Here is a 14,725-nt window from a genome sequence, read left to right as displayed (position 1 = left end):
TCCGTGACATTGCAGGTTGCAGCAACACAAATAATCAAAAACGTTGCTGAAACCCATGTAATAAACCGGTTCGATGAAAATAATGCGTCGTCTGCTATTCTGACTGACGTGGACTTTATAGTTTATACAAGTGTTTTTGAAGTAAAACAGGATATTTTTTAAAAAGTTCTGCTGATCAAGACCATTATTTGAAAACTGTTTTTTCTTAGAAAATGTGCTAAAGCTTAAACAATGGGGGCCCAGTGCAGCTCGGTAGCTAACTTGAACAGCAATGAACACTTGTTTCAATTGTGTGGATCGACACCTATGACGGCAAACGATCCAACTTGGAATCAATTATTTTCTTTTAATTTACAGATACCCCTTTCCAGGTAATTTCTTGCTATTGATGTTTTAATTTTTCATTAACACAGTTGTTTTTTAGTTTAGAGAATCATGAAGTCATTGAAGGAACAGCCCAGCTTTTTCAACTTCTTGAAAGCAATAATCAAGCAACGAGAAATACAAGCGCTCTTCTAAGAGTGTTTCTATCTAGAGCTACAGAGCTTAAGGCCTCTGCTCAGTGTGATAAGTGAAGTAGAAAATATTTTAATTTCAATTGCAATTTAATAACATTCTATTTCTATCCACAGTAGAATTTTTATATGGCAAACTTGCAATGCTCTTTTCATTGTGCGGGTCATATTTAGCCATTGGATTCGTTTAGAGAAAGAAGCAGTGCTGATTAAAAAATTTTCATTTCAAGAAGAAAACAGTTGTGAGAGTTTGTTGGAAAATCTAGCTGTCCAGCTTGTGGAAATATTAGTCGATGTCCCTCTAAAGTCAGTAAAAAATAATCACATGGCAAATCTCCTTTTCTAATGGAATATTATTCTGAAGGGAGGAAACAGCTCTTCTTCATCGAGAAAGTGTTCAAACACTAATGTTGTTGCTTTTTGTTGCTGCTTCATCATACCTCATAAACAACAAGTCTATTATATTCAAGTGCTTAATGCACGGCCCAGGAGCTTTACATGCCGGACTACTCACACGCACTTTGTTACAGCATTACTGCCAACATCAATCTGTTCCCGTTCGATGGTTGAGAAAGCCCGAGCAAGGTGGAAGCATCGTCCTTGGTTTAGCAAGTAAGTTTGTAAAGCATTAGTTAGGTAAGATCCTTTGTGATTAGGTGACTTATGTATTTTTAGCCGGACTATGGAGTTTGATATCACGGAATAGTTCCACAGCTGAATCAGTTGACGCTGTGTCTGATTTTGCCTCTCAGTCTTTACTTTTGCTGCTCGTTTTGACGAATCACTGTAGTACGGAAAAGAACTGGTCTAATCCGTATAGACAAGCTTTGCTGTCTTTCACCGATTCACAAGGTATTAGACTTAATAATTTGCGATAATTTGATAAACGTTTTTCTCATTTCTCATTTTCACCTTGTTTGAATGTAGATCCTGTACAAGTTTCTCCAGTGCATCCATCAGCTTGTTTTCGGTTGGACTATTCAGTATTATATTCGACGCTATGTGATCGTTTAGGAGACGAGAGAACGACTTTGCTACTTTACATGCTTCTTCATCAGCACCAGCAATTCCGTAACTACGTCTACACACATGCAGATATTCAGAGAATGGTTGGACCTGAACACTACTTATCTTTTATTTTTATTGATTAACGTACCCCTAATTATTTCAGGTTATTGCCTTACTACAGGAGCTCTTCAATGGCGATGATCAAGGATCACATCATCTTTACATGTCTCTGATTATTCTTCTTTTGCTTAGTGAAGATGAAGGATTCAATTCCAACATCCATAACGTCGTAAGAATAATATTTAAGCTTGGTTTAGCTAGCTATAGTATAGAAATGTTAAACTAAATATTTTGAATTTAAATCACAAGGTCGTCCGCAATCCTTTGTGGTACACGGATCGAGTGTTGAACGAAATAAGTTTGGGTGGATTGGCTGTGCTTGTCATCGCTAGGACTATTCAACGGAATATTGTCAAAGCTAGTGTAAACATTTGTAAAAAGTAATGACGTCCCCAAATATTTTTACTGTGATTTTTTTTTTCTTCGAATATAGGACAAATATTTGCACACCAACTGCCTGGCTACACTTGCTAATATGGCTGCTCATTTTCGCCGCCTACATCCTTATACATGCCAAAGATTGGTATCACTTTTATGCACCTTGAACAAACGAAGAATCCGAGTTGTCCAACAGATCAAGACTGATGTAAAAGGTGATTCGGCAACAGGTGCATCGAGAGAAGAACTGGAACAAGACCTTAGTATCCTTGAGGAAGTATTGCGGATGCTTTTGGAGATCCTAAATGCTGCCTTCACCCACCAACTTGGATGTAACCAAAATCTGATCTACAGTGTTTTGCATAAAAGGGAAGTGCTGGACGTTCTGAGACGACAGCCGGCATTCCAAGATATCGTTGCCAACCTAGACACGGTAAAATTTGCGTTTGCTCTTTATCCTTTTTTTTAACCAACTGACTAATATATTAAATTGTTGTTTAGGTTTCCAACTATTTTAATAACAGAATCAGCCAGTTAAACGAGCCAGGAGTAAATGAAATCCTTCAATCCATACAATTAGGTTGTGTTGATTTTCCTAAAGATCAACTCAAGGTTAGCAAATGCATTTTTAATGTTGGTTTGCGCTCGTGAATTATTAACGCTCACGTTTCAATTATTTTTAAAGAAATTTCCAGAACTTAAATTTCGTTACGTTGAAGAGGATCAACCCGAAGAGTTTTTTATTCCATACGTGTGGTCCATGGTCCAATCAACTTCGGCTCTCTGCTGGAGCAATGATGAAATTACCATGGGGATGAACAACGAAACAAAATAGACGTTTAAATAAAATTCTGAAGATTGGTTCTAGACCTATCATTTGCTAATGCCTTTTGTTTTGAAAGTGTCGTGTGCATGAAAAATTACAATTATCTTTCTTTGAATATGCAGTGCTCGATTAAAATGTCTACGTACGGTACTTATAAATATTTCTTTAAAAATTACGGCGTACGTCCAAAATTTTTAAATGACTTTTGGCTTGAAAATGCAATAAACTAGACAGGAATCCTAATGTTTCCGTGTTTTTATCACTCACAATAACATGGATCCTAAAGGATTCTTCACATTCGACTCTATCACATGTGAGTGGCAAAAACTAAATAAAAATATACAGGTGTAGTTCTTTAGTTCACGATCATCCATGAGCTCTGGAACTGCCAGAATAAATAAATGTGTGATGATAACTGCTCTGGTAAGTGATTCATAGGATTGAATATATTATGTTTTCTTTCCCTTTGAAAATGAAAATGAATTTGACGTGACTGAGTTTTAATTTCGTTCCATCTGCCATCCAAATTAGTTTTGGAAGAAAAAATTCAAATTCACGTTTTATTGGCCCTCTGCCGATGGATATGATTAGCTAATAATCCTAATTTAATTCATATAATTAAAATAATTTTGAAATAAAATAACATTGGCAGTTAAAACATTTTCTATTTAAACTTAAATGAATTTAAATATTTTTTTTTAGTAAGAACTTCAATCAGGTTTCCACACTTGGTTATGTTTATGAAAATCGACACGATGGGGCCCCACAGGAGAACAGCTGATTCGAATAAAGGAGAACAACAAAAGATTGTGCTTTGGTGTAAATAGTTCAAAGCAAGTATTATTTGGTGTCATTGATATTTATCCGTGGAGGAACTGAATTTATTAAAGTTTATTGACTGTTGACAAGTGTTTCTTAAAATCTAGTCGTTCTCAATTGCGTTGCAAAGTGTTGTTTTTCTTTCTTCTAAAATCCATCATCAATCGCTACGTGGGGTTTAGTTCAGTGCGCCACCCGTGTCACGCAATGCGTCGCAGTTTTTACGCTTAGCAACCCCCCGTGATCTTGATTTTTTTTTCAAATAAATGCTATCATCAATTGTGATTTCTTTCCATTCTATACTTTTATGTTTATAAATGAAGTCCAGCTCATTTAAGGTATTGACATATTATTTACATGTAGTGACAGTACTATGCTCATGATTAATTTTGTCTTCTAGTTGTCCAAACACTGGACTGAGGAAGAAGCCCTTATCATCAGAAAACTCCCCAAAGAACTTTTATTGAGGTTTTTATCATATTTTCCTGACAAGTTAACTAAAACCTATACTAATTTTTTTAAATTTTTCAGAGTTTTTTCCTTTTTGGATATTGTGTCATTGTGTCGTTGTGCTCAGGTAGCTAAATACTGGAATATTTTAGCTCTAGATGGGAGCAATTGGCAGTATATAGATCTTTTTAGCTTTCAGCGTGATGTAGAGGTAGGTGTTTTTATAAACACATTGCAAATGTTTAAAATCTGCAATAGTGTAATTTTTTTAGGGAGTTGTAGTTGAAAATATTGCTAAACGTTGTGGAGGCTTTCTTAAGCAACTCAGCCTTAAAGGATGTCAGTCAGTAGGAGATTCTGCTATGAGAACCTTCTCTCAGCACTGCAACAACATAGAGGACCTAAATCTCAACCAATGCAAACGAATCACAGATAGGTAAATTAATGAGAAACACATATTACATATTGAAATTGCTCAATTTATTCTTTAACACAGCACTTGCTTGGCTTTGAGCCGCCACTGTGTCAAGCTTCAAAGACTTAACCTTTCCTCATGCCCTGCAATAACAGATCAAGCATTGAAAGCACTGGCAGATGGTTGCCCACAGTTAGTTTACATTGACTTGTCTTGGTGTGATTTAGTTTCTCAAAATGGTTGGTATATAAAAGTACAAATACTATGTCATCATATATAAATAGTTTCATTGTGTTCCTGATGCAGGTGTTGAGGTGCTTGCCAAAGGATGTCCCGGTTTGATGACTTTTCACAGCCGAGGATGTATCCTGATTGGCGACGATGCCTTGACGCACCTAGCTAGATTTTGCTCTCGATTGCACACAGTCAACATTCAGGGTTGTTTGGTAAATGGCTTCTTTCTTATTTGATCCTGGTTTCCATTGTATATGTCAATCAATTTTTTAGGAGGTGACTGATGTTGGCGTTGCTCGACTTGCTCGTAGTTGTCCAGAAATGCGCTATCTATGCCTGTCCGGCTGTGGACATTTGACAGATGCTACTCTGTCATCATTGTCACAACATTGTCCCCAATTGGCTACCCTCGAAGTGGCTCGCTGCTCTTTGTTCACTGACATAGGATTTCAAGCATTAGCCAGAGTAAAACAAGATATAGCTAAGTTATCAGAAGATTCATTTTTATTTTATGGCATGCAAATCTTTTTAAACCTTGCAGAATTGTCACTTGTTGAAACGAATGGATTTAGAAGAATGTGTACTTATCACGGATGCGGCACTTAGTTACTTGGCTGCTGGGTGTCCACGTCTAGAGAAACTGGTATGTACAGCACTCAGACATATTGCAGACCTAGAACTATGGAACGACCCTGTTGAATTAATGCACCGGTGTTATCATTTACTGTTACAGAGTTTGTCACACTGTGAATTGATAACAGACGATGGTATTCGAAGCGTCGGGACATCGCCTTGCGCAGCGGAACATTTGGCCGTCTTGGAGCTGGACAACTGTCCTCTCATTACAGATGCGGCATTAGATAACCTCATTTCATGTCACAGTTTGCAACGTATTGAACTCTACGACTGCCAGCTAATAACTCGGGCTGGAATTCGTCGATTGAGGGTCTGACAGCATTCTACATTAAAAGTGCTACGAGTATATTTAATATAAAACAATTACATTCGGCAGAGTTATTTACCAAACGTCCGCGTTCACGCCTATTTCGCTCCAGTCACTCCGCCTCCGTCGGTGGGCGGCTCCCGTCAGCGCTATTGTCGCTGTTGTATCATCCTCTAAGATCACATCGTCATTTCTATACAATTCCAATCATCAGTGGCTTGACATATGTCTTAAATCTTTATATGCAGATTTTTGGCTTTTAGTTGTCTAGCTGCTTTGAGACGCCGTCAACGGACGAAAGAGCGAAAATCATTCAATTTATACCTCCTTTATACATAGCGTTCTGTCGTATTCTATTTCCCCCTTCGTTGGCGTAAATCACATCGCTCTTTATTGTTGTTTTATTCTTAATCAGAATTGTACAGTATTTAACCGAAAAATGATACAAGCGATATGAACTTGATTAAATCGTATGTTTTAATTTTCTTTAGAGCCAATGGACAATTGGACACAACCATTTGATCATCGGTTATCGTAGACGAACAGGGAAAAGAAAAACGAATTTAAAACGAAAGAAGTAAGACAGCGCATTTTCAAGACCGAAAAAAGGCACTACAGTAAAGTTGAAAATCTACGGGTTGAATCAGATTAGGTAGGAGAAAAATGTCGACTGAATATTTCACACCATCAATAGGGTCTAGGTGGAGCATACGGGTAGGCAGGGTTATAGTATGGATAATATCCAGGATAGCCAGGTGCTCCTTGTTGCTGCGGTTGTTGCTGCGGTGGATATTGTGCCTGATTAGCGTAGTCGTAGGTTGGAGGGGCGCCAGAAGGGTACCCATACTGCATGGGCATATGCATGGGCATTGGCATTCCACCATAAGGTTGCATTGGGTAGGGAAGATAAGGATTAGCTCCACTTTGCCCTGGTGCCATATTTGGGTTGACTGGAGAAGCGGATGTGGCCGGAGGAGCACCCGGGGCGCTACTGGTTGGTGGTACAGAAGCAGAAGCGGTGGCGCTACTGAAGTTAGGTGGTGGAGGCCGAGCTGGAACTTCACGTGCTGCTAAGATTAAAGATTATAGATTGCCTTGTTTAATCATTTCTGTCTAAAATGCATGTACCTTGAGTTGTGTGATAACCAGGAACTTCCGTTGGAGGGGCGCTAGAACTGCTGTTGTTGGCATAAGACGATGTAAGATCCTTAAGCAATTCTTCCTTTTCTGCTTTGCGTGCAAAACAGAAGTCCGAAATTTTACACTGGAAGCTAAGTAGTAACTGAGTCAAGTCGTTGTAAAACTTCGCGCCTTCCTGCAGGTTGTTCTGTACTTCCATGTGAATATCATGTGCAGTAGCTAATTCTTTAAGAAGCTCTTCGCGAGCAGATGGACCTTTTCCTCCTAACTTGTCCTTCACGAAGTCCTCATTCAGCGTCTTTGAAATAATGACAACACCATGAGCAAATTTTAAAATAATACTGCTTTAACTAATTGATTGAATGTACCTGTATTTGCTGAATAAGACTGGCTTGAAAATCAATGCTCTCGCGGATACGTTTTTGCAACGGACCGTAGACCTGACCAAGCTTCTCCACTGACATAGCTGGCTCGTTAACAGCCCCATCCTGAGTAAGAGCACCGAGGAAAAGTTGCTTCATGTCGACCATGGCGCTTTTTAACTCGTGCTCCAATACTTCTCGTTCACTTTTTAAATCGTTCACTTGACTCATCAAAAGTCTAAGTTGAGCAGCAGCCGGTGAGCGGCTATTGTCTGCGGCTGATTGAGAAGCAGATGGAACAGCTGTCTCAAGTTCACCCTCTGGTCGACTCAATAATTCAATGCCTCGTCTGTGGCTTTCGAACTTGCCCTTGACGACATTGTCGGCATTGGAAGCGTTTGCCAAGATTTGCCTGTATTTGGCGATATTAGACGTAAACGCCTCGGTTAACTTGACGGATGGAGTTCTGCTCCAACGTTCCTTGAATTGGGATTTGAGTTGATCATCTGACTGCCTTTCTTCCGTTATTAGCCGTTCAGCTTCGTCAAGTATCTCCTTGTTACGCTCCAATAACGAAGGAAGGTTGCCAATCAACTCTTTAAGAATATCGATTCCGCCAGACTGTCGAACAGCTCGGGCTTTGTCCTTGAGAGACTGGGGAAGCGATTCACCAGCAGACTCTTCCAAAGCAGCTGGCAAGTTGAGAGAGGCCAACACTCTAACAAACCCGTCAGTAAAATTTACAGTAAAACAAACAAAAAGTCAGTTTTATCAATTTATAAAACGAATGTGGAATGTAAAAAAGTGTTACCCATTGAGCATCTGATTTGCTTCTCGCATGCGTCCTACTTCAACGTTGACAATTTCCATTTTCCGGACATCCCATGCGGCCATAGCTTGGTGGACCACAACTGGAGTCAAACCTTCGAACAAATCTAAAAGGAGAAAAAGTTTTTAAAACACGCAACTCTTTTTCAGAATTAATGAGAGTAACCTTTAAAACTGGCACCAAGACGTTCCGGCATAGCAGGGGTTTTAGCCAGAGGGGCTTTTCCGACCGGATCAAGATTTTTCACATCAGGAACACGTTCGTGATATATAAAATCATTGTCTTTCTGCGCTTCGGCCAGTGCTTTCTGAGCTTTATTAAAATAGTCTTGATACGTAGTTACATCACTGAAACGCTGTTGAGCTGATTTGAAATTTTCAATAGCGTCCTAAAAAAATGAAATAAAAATTATTTTAAATAATTTGTTAGCACAATTACTTTAACAACCTGCAGACGAGCTATTTCCTCTCCTACAGCTTTTCTCGAGTTGCAAACACGGCTCTGATAATATTGGGCAATAGCATGGTAAGCCAATTGTTTTCCTGTTACTTTAGAGTTCCAATCTCTTTCCCAGACCGAAGTGGTTGCCGGTTGTTTCATCTGTTTCAACGTTTCGGCATAGAACTCTTCGCACTGCGAAGCTAACTTAGCAATAATGGCCTCTTTCATCTTATCATTAATTGCCTAAGAAAAGATAAATATTAGCAAACAGTGAACACAAAGTTTTTTAAATTTCTAACCTTGATGACAAATATCTCTTGTGCTTCTGCCAACATCAGGGAGGAAAGGGTACCAAGTACCTCTGGATTCAAATCTGGAGTTGGCTCTTGTTGAAGTGCTCCCATAACATTCGCTTTAAGATAAGAAAAAATCCCACTAGCCGATTGCAGCAACTTTGCAGCCAGCTTGAGTCCCTCGTCACTTTCTTGACTCTGGACAGCTGCAACTTGAGACTGGAAGGCAGCAAGATTGAATAGGCAACACATCCGTTCATAAGAAAATGAAGTGATAGCTGTAAAAAAAAAGTTTATTGATAGTTAACAGTAAACAATTATTATCCAAATGTAAGACTTACTCAGACTCATCTTCCCACTGAACAATGAACCTTTATCAAATGCATCTTTCCATTTAAAAGGAATCTGCACATCTTGGGGTGGAATTTTTCCTTCCAGAGCTGCAAGTTGGTCACAGTACCTAAATAGTTAATGATATCTATATGATATCTTGAAAGTACAAAGCATTCATAACCTTGAAAAGTTGTGTTTTGAATTGAAGGTTAGGTGTTCTAATACGAGTACTTAAGAAATTCTAGCATTTAGTTGACAACCCATACAAAATAAATGAACAATAATAGCATACTAATCTACTTCAGAATAAGTTAAACACAACAAAAGATTCCAAATAATTCTTACCTTGCATTGATTTCAATCGACGACTCATTCTTGTCCAATGCACGAAGACAGGCGAGGCTCCTCAGTTTGTTGAGCTCGGATATGGCATCGTTGAAATTCTCTGGATTATCAGCTGTTGAAAATCGCAAAGCAATCAGATTTTTTAATGGCTTTACTAAGTCGATCTCTGACGTCTTTTTCAGTGGTACGGACAATATATCCGCCATTTCTTAGTCTTTTGAATACAGATAGATTAATGAACGTTGGACGGACCCAGATCCCGAATTCAGTTGTTTCTTCACTTAGTATGTGTCATCCGACTGAAGTATGTTCTTGCCAGACCCCGTAGTTCTGGTCGACACCCTTACTCATTTTCTTTAAAAAAATTAAAAAAACTGTTTCCCAATCCCAAGCGGAAATCCTTGAGAAAACAAAGACATTCTTAACATCCCTTTTATTTTCCCCCCTCCGCGTGTTAGTTGGGTTATTGAATGACGTCATGCATTCGAAACCTTTTTTGTCAATGAATTGGGCAAGTTGCAACCAGTTGCTACTTGCAAGGACATTGCCCGCGTTACTTTTTGGAATAAACAAACAAATTTGCTGTTATGCTGGTTCTCATTGATAAATTTAAACCACTTGCCGTAGTCTCCAACTATATTCATAGGAATCAGTAATTTTTTTTGATCGAAATTTAAGAGATGCAGCGCAAGTAACCGCACATCATGACGGGCTTCCGGTTTGAACGGTGATTACATGACAAGCGTAGCGTATAAACATGTTTTCAATCCATCGGACAATTAAGTCAGTTTGTTACCCCGAACATGAAGCCCTGAATTCCCCTAACTGAAACATGTGTTTGTTTACCTACTAACCTAAAGTCGATCGTTTATTACATTCATTTTTACTTTTGATATCTTGCGGAGCTAAATTATGACTTCGTTGAAGAACACCTCCGTTTTTAGTTTGTTTAGTTATTCCTGAGAAATTCTAAATAGCAGAGGAATATAGTCAGAAAATTTCTGCCTTTATTTCACATTTAAAATGTGACAAGAATGATAAACATTTTGCTGCTTTTATGATTCAGATAAAAGCATTCATTGCTGACTAATTAAAAAAAAACGAGGTTTTTAAGATATCAGCCTATCAGGTTTAAAAGATTTGTCATAAGCAAAATGTAAACAGCAAAGTGTTAACGTTCATATGAAAAATTACTACTACCGAAAGATTACTATCAGACAACTTGATAAAAAAAACTACACAAGGGCAACTGAAATGGAAAATGAAAAGTTAGAAAATTTAAACCGTTTGTTATCTCGAAGAACGTATTCATTCTTACCCAATTATTTGGAAGGAAATGAAACAAATAAATCATTCAAGCTACTTACACTTAAACAGTATATTTGTAAAGACATATTTGAAAGGTTTACTTAAGTTTAACACTTCGAATGACGGTCGCCTTAATGCCAGAGATCTCACCGCCGTATTTCTTGAGTTCTTTGCGAGGCTCGCGAATCGCGCCCTTCCTGCGGATATTTGCCTTTCGGAACTTCATACGGTGTTTGACACGAGGATTGCGCTGTTCTTTCGACCGATGAGGTGTCAAGCCCTTGTTTTTAGCAATTTGATAGTTGATGCCACGTTTGCCAATGTCCTCTTCTCCTTGCTCTGAAGCATTTATGGCTGAATCAGCTCCAGCAGTCAAATCAAGGTTTGGATCTTCGTCACCATCTTCACTTTCATCTTCAGAATCTTTCTTTGATTTACTGACCGCTTTGTAGAAATCTAATGCTTGCTCTTCGTCTCGAGTCAAGGGTACGTTGATTTTCTTTTTCGTGACAGCATTCTTTTCCTCTGGCTTGCTTGTCTCGACTACAGCCGACTGAGGACGACTTGATAAAATGCGCAGTTTCTTTCTTGGAGGAATGACGGTGCGTACAAAGTCTTCGCGAGTCATCTTTTCATCCTCTTTAATTTTCGTTAACAAACTGTCGATCTCCGGCTGTAGACTTGCCCCTGCATTTTCAAGCTGATGTAGCAAACTTCGGAACTGAACCAGACGTTTAACGACAGGGTGATTCTGCACGGATATTCTTTTAGACTTCAGCACAAAATAATAGCCAATCTGTGTGCAGTAGCTGAAAAATATAAACAGACGAAAAATGTAATAAAATTTCAAGAAGAGAAGTTGTACGTAAAATACTTGAGGATGAGCTGGTATTTCGATGTGACGTAATCAACTCCTGGACTTGCAGGTAGCACTCCTTCCGTCACTAATTTTAAAATGGGTTCTAGATTGTTTTTAAGCTCTGCCATTTGACCTGAAAGATAAGATTGGTGTTTTTAATACTAAACATTGATAATTTAATTCAGCGATTAGAAGTTACACTTGAAATCTTCAACGAGTTCAATCAGTTCTGGAGACTCTTCCGTCAATAGTTTAAGTTTTTCTCGTTTGGATAAATGAGAAAGATTAACGTCAATTTTCTCTTCCTGTACAGATGTTTGTCCTTTGATTTTGTCAGCTTCCTGTAATACAAAGAAGATTAAATAAGATGCTCCAACTTTAGTTTCATTAATTTGTCACTTTTAAGTGAGTGATGAAATCTAAACCAAAATCTGCTTCTTCCAACTGTTGGGCCATTCTTTGCTGAATTGCAAGTGCTTCTTGTTCTTCTAGTTCTGCTACCTCAGCATCCGACTCATTTGCATCTAGAATATTTTAATGGTTATTACTGTAGCAGATAACAGAAGATGCATTTTGTAATCGAAATATAGCCTACCATCCCATTCTTCATCAACGTAGTCAGCATTGTAGTATGCTGATCTTTTTTTTCCCCATTCCAGATTTTCTTCTTCATCATCTCCTTCCTTCTCATCTTCCAGTTCATTATCAAGGGGAGGTAACGGTTCTGCATCTAAACGGGCCTTCTTCAGCTTTTTCTTTTTTGACATCTTCAATGTTTCTTCTTCATCAGATGATGAAGCTACTCCCAATACATCTTCCTGAAATATAGGAAAATCACAACCAATAAAAAAACTAGACATTAACAGAGTAATTTTACACATGTTTATACCTGTATGTATCTTTTGGGCCTTTTCATCAACTTGGCCAATTTCTCTGCACCTTCGCGTTCCTCGTTTTCGTAGTATTCGTCAACAGCATCATATATGAATTCTGATGAATTTGGGTCGACGGCATCCTGATATTCTTCGTCGTCCGATACAGCATCCACTTTGGTTTTACGACTGGATGTACCTTTAGGCTTGCCCATCTTAACTTAATTGTTATTCAACTTTGTAGGTTCCAACTAACCCACACGTGGTTCTGAATCCAACTGAACACTGAACAGCTCGTTTGACAGATGTTCGTCTGCAAGATCTTTGAATGCATTGATGCCAAATTTCCATTGCAACTAGAAATTATTTTTTTTGCGGTATTTTTTTATTTTTTCTTATTTGGTTTTTAAAGGAAAAGCATTTTGGAATTCCAAGAATTCTTTTCTTAAAATTCAGTCTTGTTTTGTCAAAAAGGATATACCTGAACCCAAAATGAAATTTATTTACTCAAAAAAGGTCTGTGTTTTCATAACAAAAGAACTTGAAAAGTGAAACAACAGGATATTTCAAACTTGGAGTAGGTGACCGTATTATGAAGTAGGTACTACTAATTATAAATTAGGAAATTCTTCCGGGGAGAAGCGAAATGTTCGGTCTGGTTCAGAGATATGGCTCCAACCTTGGAAATAATATTAAGATAACGTTCTTAGATACTTATGATAATGAATTTAACTCACCCAAAAGTCCTCTGCCTCTTCCGATTGCAGGAGTACTTCCAGCACTACCGTTACGTGAAGATCTAGCGGGCGAAGAAAGTCCTTTTGATTCTTCAACATGCTCTTTTGGCACCTGAAAGTTTGCTGCAATTCGACTTAGGCGTTTTACTGGATTCTCTACAAATTGTGTAAACAAATTGAATAAGAAAATCTAATTTTAGTGTAAACGAGAAAGATTAAAATTTACCAGTTGGTTTTCGAGGTGGTACTGGAATAATCGTTTCCTTTTGTACTTGCTGGATTTTCTCTCCTTTAGCCACAAATACTCTTTCCTTTTCTCTAAAATAGAAATTAAATATTTAGCAAATAATAATATAGTTCAACATGATTTGATTTATGTAAGTATACTCCCTCTCCCGCAAGCGTTCTCGTTCTTTTTCTCGGAAGTCTTTACGCTTGGCTTTGGATAACCCTTGAGGAACACTAAAGAGGAATAGTTGTACATAAAAATCTACGGGCAGCAATATTAATAAAATTACGTCATGTAGTTGGCCTTAGCACTCATTATTTCAGACGAGAAGCTAGGAGCAGTCAATGTTGCATCATCCCAGCTCTCTGATAACTCAGTAGATGGTAGGATTTCATTATACTTCAGTTTTGGTTGAAAAAACTTTGTTTGTTTGTCCCCTAAACAGGTGGTAATATAAATTTATAAACTAAATTACTGAATGAAACATAATATGTGGACTTAGACTTACCCTCCCACGTTTTCTTATTAGCCTCTTTAGCTAACTTGTGCTCACAAGATTCTAGGTGATCATTCAATTCACTCCTTCTAACATAGTGCAGGTGCCAATATTGGCATTGAACAAAATCATGGTTTTTTGGAAGATTCTGCAAATTAAGTTGCATCACAGACGTAAAGGTATTTAATGATAACAGTAAACTAGTAAAAGTACTTACTCTAATACACTTGACCAAATGTTGTTGGAATCTCCTGTTTTAAAATATCACAGTTTTTAACTACTTGTTTAAAAAACACAAAAATGATATCACTCACCGTCTTTCAACCACGTGCACAGGGTCAAAAGGGCACCCAACACGTTCAGTAAGGTTTTTCAAGTGAATCATTTCCAATCCTATTTCCAATTGTTATTATTATTATTTGTCTAGAACTAAGACTAAGAAAATAACTAACTAAATCCAACGTTTTCCTTTCCTCTATAAGACTTTTGTCTTCGAGACTTCGGAACAAGAGGTGGAGTTTTTTACCCACACAGATTATGAGCTTGTCGACGTCTCCCTGCCCGACTGGTAGTCTTCTTTAGTTTTCTTTGTGTAACTGCAAAAAATGGAGAACTGTGATGAAATCAAAGCAAGACAACATTTTTAAAGCGAAAATAATCACAAATTTCTCTCGTTCGACGTTAGCGGGAAAATTTACTTAATTTTTCTAATTTCCGGAATTTCAAATTAGAAAGTTCAAACTAATTTCTTTTTATTAAAAAAAAATTAAATT

General features: G+C 37.9%; 5 protein-coding genes across 10 annotated transcripts; 2 read left to right on the top strand and 3 right to left on the bottom strand.

Annotated features, from left to right (window-relative positions):
* Nucleotides 1-48: 48 nt before the first annotated feature.
* On the top strand, nt 49-2,962 carry LOC124320288 (dymeclin-like). Of its 3 annotated transcripts, XM_046783094.1 has the most exons (12): nt 49-141; nt 210-371; nt 425-571; nt 633-821; nt 880-1,127; nt 1,191-1,367; nt 1,443-1,624; nt 1,687-1,812; nt 1,893-2,006; nt 2,077-2,454; nt 2,523-2,633; nt 2,707-2,962. In XM_046783094.1, exons 2-12 carry the CDS (start codon nt 232-234, stop codon nt 2,854-2,856), a joined length of 1,962 nt encoding a protein of 653 aa, XP_046639050.1. In that variant the 5' UTR covers nt 49-141; nt 210-231; the 3' UTR covers nt 2,857-2,962. The 3 variants fall into 3 exon arrangements, with proteins under 3 accessions (XP_046639050.1, XP_046639051.1, XP_046639049.1); XM_046783095.1 differs by having other exon boundaries at nt 79-371; nt 636-821; XM_046783093.1 differs by having other exon boundaries at nt 79-371.
* A 651-nt stretch (nt 2,963-3,613) lies between these two features.
* LOC124320372 (F-box/LRR-repeat protein 20-like) lies at nt 3,614-6,359 on the top strand. Its single transcript, XM_046783238.1, has 10 exons — nt 3,614-4,004; nt 4,067-4,134; nt 4,198-4,327; nt 4,389-4,552; nt 4,613-4,770; nt 4,838-4,977; nt 5,039-5,230; nt 5,307-5,408; nt 5,499-5,711; nt 5,778-6,359. Exons 1-10 carry the CDS (start codon nt 3,984-3,986, stop codon nt 5,883-5,885), a joined length of 1,296 nt encoding a protein of 431 aa, XP_046639194.1. The 5' UTR covers nt 3,614-3,983; the 3' UTR covers nt 5,886-6,359.
* LOC124320258 (programmed cell death 6-interacting protein-like) lies at nt 6,163-9,755 on the bottom strand. 2 transcript variants are annotated; one of them, XM_046783052.1, is made up of 9 exons: nt 9,452-9,755; nt 9,115-9,233; nt 8,780-9,051; nt 8,487-8,723; nt 8,205-8,427; nt 8,022-8,145; nt 7,217-7,928; nt 6,837-7,146; nt 6,163-6,778 (listed from the first exon to the last, which is right to left on the bottom strand). In XM_046783052.1, the coding sequence occupies exons 1-9, from the start codon at nt 9,655-9,657 to the stop codon at nt 6,396-6,398; spliced, it is 2,586 nt and encodes an 861-aa protein (XP_046639008.1). In that variant the 5' UTR covers nt 9,658-9,755; the 3' UTR covers nt 6,163-6,395. The 2 variants fall into 2 exon arrangements, with proteins under 2 accessions (XP_046639008.1, XP_046639009.1); XM_046783053.1 differs by having other exon boundaries at nt 6,163-6,775; nt 9,452-9,754.
* Nucleotides 9,756-10,814: 1,059 nt separating this feature from the next.
* Nucleotides 10,815-12,798, bottom strand: LOC124320337 (something about silencing protein 10-like). The gene is made up of 6 exons (XM_046783179.1): nt 12,508-12,798; nt 12,214-12,436; nt 12,018-12,142; nt 11,818-11,959; nt 11,634-11,751; nt 10,815-11,568 (listed from the first exon to the last, which is right to left on the bottom strand). Exons 1-6 carry the CDS (start codon nt 12,703-12,705, stop codon nt 10,857-10,859), a joined length of 1,518 nt encoding a protein of 505 aa, XP_046639135.1. The 5' UTR covers nt 12,706-12,798; the 3' UTR covers nt 10,815-10,856.
* Nucleotides 12,799-12,968: 170 nt separating this feature from the next.
* Nucleotides 12,969-14,553, bottom strand: LOC124320413 (protein D7-like). Of its 3 annotated transcripts, none has more exons than XM_046783295.1 (9): nt 14,405-14,553; nt 14,267-14,345; nt 14,170-14,203; nt 13,965-14,100; nt 13,746-13,893; nt 13,615-13,689; nt 13,454-13,545; nt 13,228-13,383; nt 12,969-13,169 (listed from the first exon to the last, which is right to left on the bottom strand). In XM_046783295.1, exons 2-9 carry the CDS (start codon nt 14,335-14,337, stop codon nt 13,102-13,104), a joined length of 780 nt encoding a protein of 259 aa, XP_046639251.1. In that variant the 5' UTR covers nt 14,338-14,345; nt 14,405-14,553; the 3' UTR covers nt 12,969-13,101. The 3 variants fall into 3 exon arrangements, with proteins under 3 accessions (XP_046639251.1, XP_046639252.1, XP_046639253.1); XM_046783296.1 differs by having other exon boundaries at nt 14,426-14,553; XM_046783297.1 differs by having other exon boundaries at nt 14,483-14,510.
* Nucleotides 14,554-14,725: the final 172 nt, after the last annotated feature.

The sequence above is a fragment of the Daphnia pulicaria genome, chromosome 1 (genome assembly GCF_021234035.1).
Source record: "Daphnia pulicaria isolate SC F1-1A chromosome 1, SC_F0-13Bv2, whole genome shotgun sequence".
Taxonomy (NCBI): domain Eukaryota; kingdom Metazoa; phylum Arthropoda; class Branchiopoda; order Diplostraca; family Daphniidae; genus Daphnia; species Daphnia pulicaria.
This window is presented reverse-complemented; position numbering and strand designations above follow the sequence as displayed.

What these genes read in the sequence shown, in the direction of transcription:
- LOC124320288 (XM_046783094.1), top strand. Translation starts at nt 232, where the DNA reads ATGGGGGCCCAGTGCAGCTCGGTAGCTAACTTGAACAGCAATGAACAC. An exon ending in GCCTCTGCTCAGTGTGATAA is followed by an intron (nt 572 to 632) that starts GTGAAGTAGAAA and finishes TTCTATCCACAG; the next exon opens with TAGAATTTTTATATGGCAAA. An exon ending in TTCCTAAAGATCAACTCAAG is followed by an intron (nt 2,634 to 2,706) that starts GTTAGCAAATGC and finishes TTATTTTTAAAG; the next exon opens with AAATTTCCAGAACTTAAATT.
- LOC124320372 (XM_046783238.1), top strand. Translation starts at nt 3,984, where the DNA reads ATGAAGTCCAGCTCATTTAAG. An exon ending in TGAAGTCCAGCTCATTTAAG is followed by an intron (nt 4,005 to 4,066) that starts GTATTGACATAT and finishes TTTGTCTTCTAG; the next exon opens with TTGTCCAAACACTGGACTGA. An exon ending in GCTTTCAGCGTGATGTAGAG is followed by an intron (nt 4,328 to 4,388) that starts GTAGGTGTTTTT and finishes TAATTTTTTTAG; the next exon opens with GGAGTTGTAGTTGAAAATAT.
- LOC124320258 (XM_046783052.1), bottom strand. Translation starts at nt 9,657, where the DNA reads ATGGCGGATATATTGTCCGTACCACTGAAAAAGACGTCAGAGATCGAC. An exon ending in TCGATTGAAATCAATGCAAG is followed by an intron (nt 9,234 to 9,451) that starts GTAAGAATTATT and finishes TTAACTATTTAG; the next exon opens with GTACTGTGACCAACTTGCAG. An exon ending in AAGAGATATTTGTCATCAAG is followed by an intron (nt 8,724 to 8,779) that starts GTTAGAAATTTA and finishes ATCTTTTCTTAG; the next exon opens with GCAATTAATGATAAGATGAA.
- LOC124320337 (XM_046783179.1), bottom strand. Translation starts at nt 12,705, where the DNA reads ATGGGCAAGCCTAAAGGTACATCCAGTCGTAAAACCAAAGTGGATGCT. An exon ending in CGTTGATGAAGAATGGGATG is followed by an intron (nt 12,143 to 12,213) that starts GTAGGCTATATT and finishes AAAATATTCTAG; the next exon opens with ATGCAAATGAGTCGGATGCT. An exon ending in AAATACCAGCTCATCCTCAA is followed by an intron (nt 11,569 to 11,633) that starts GTATTTTACGTA and finishes TATATTTTTCAG; the next exon opens with CTACTGCACACAGATTGGCT.
- LOC124320413 (XM_046783295.1), bottom strand. Translation starts at nt 14,337, where the DNA reads ATGATTCACTTGAAAAACCTTACTGAACGTGTTGGGTGCCCTTTTGAC. An exon ending in GCTAAGGCCAACTACATGAC is followed by an intron (nt 13,690 to 13,745) that starts GTAATTTTATTA and finishes ATTCCTCTTTAG; the next exon opens with TGTTCCTCAAGGGTTATCCA. An exon ending in GAACGCTTGCGGGAGAGGGA is followed by an intron (nt 13,546 to 13,614) that starts GTATACTTACAT and finishes TTTCTATTTTAG; the next exon opens with AGAAAAGGAAAGAGTATTTG.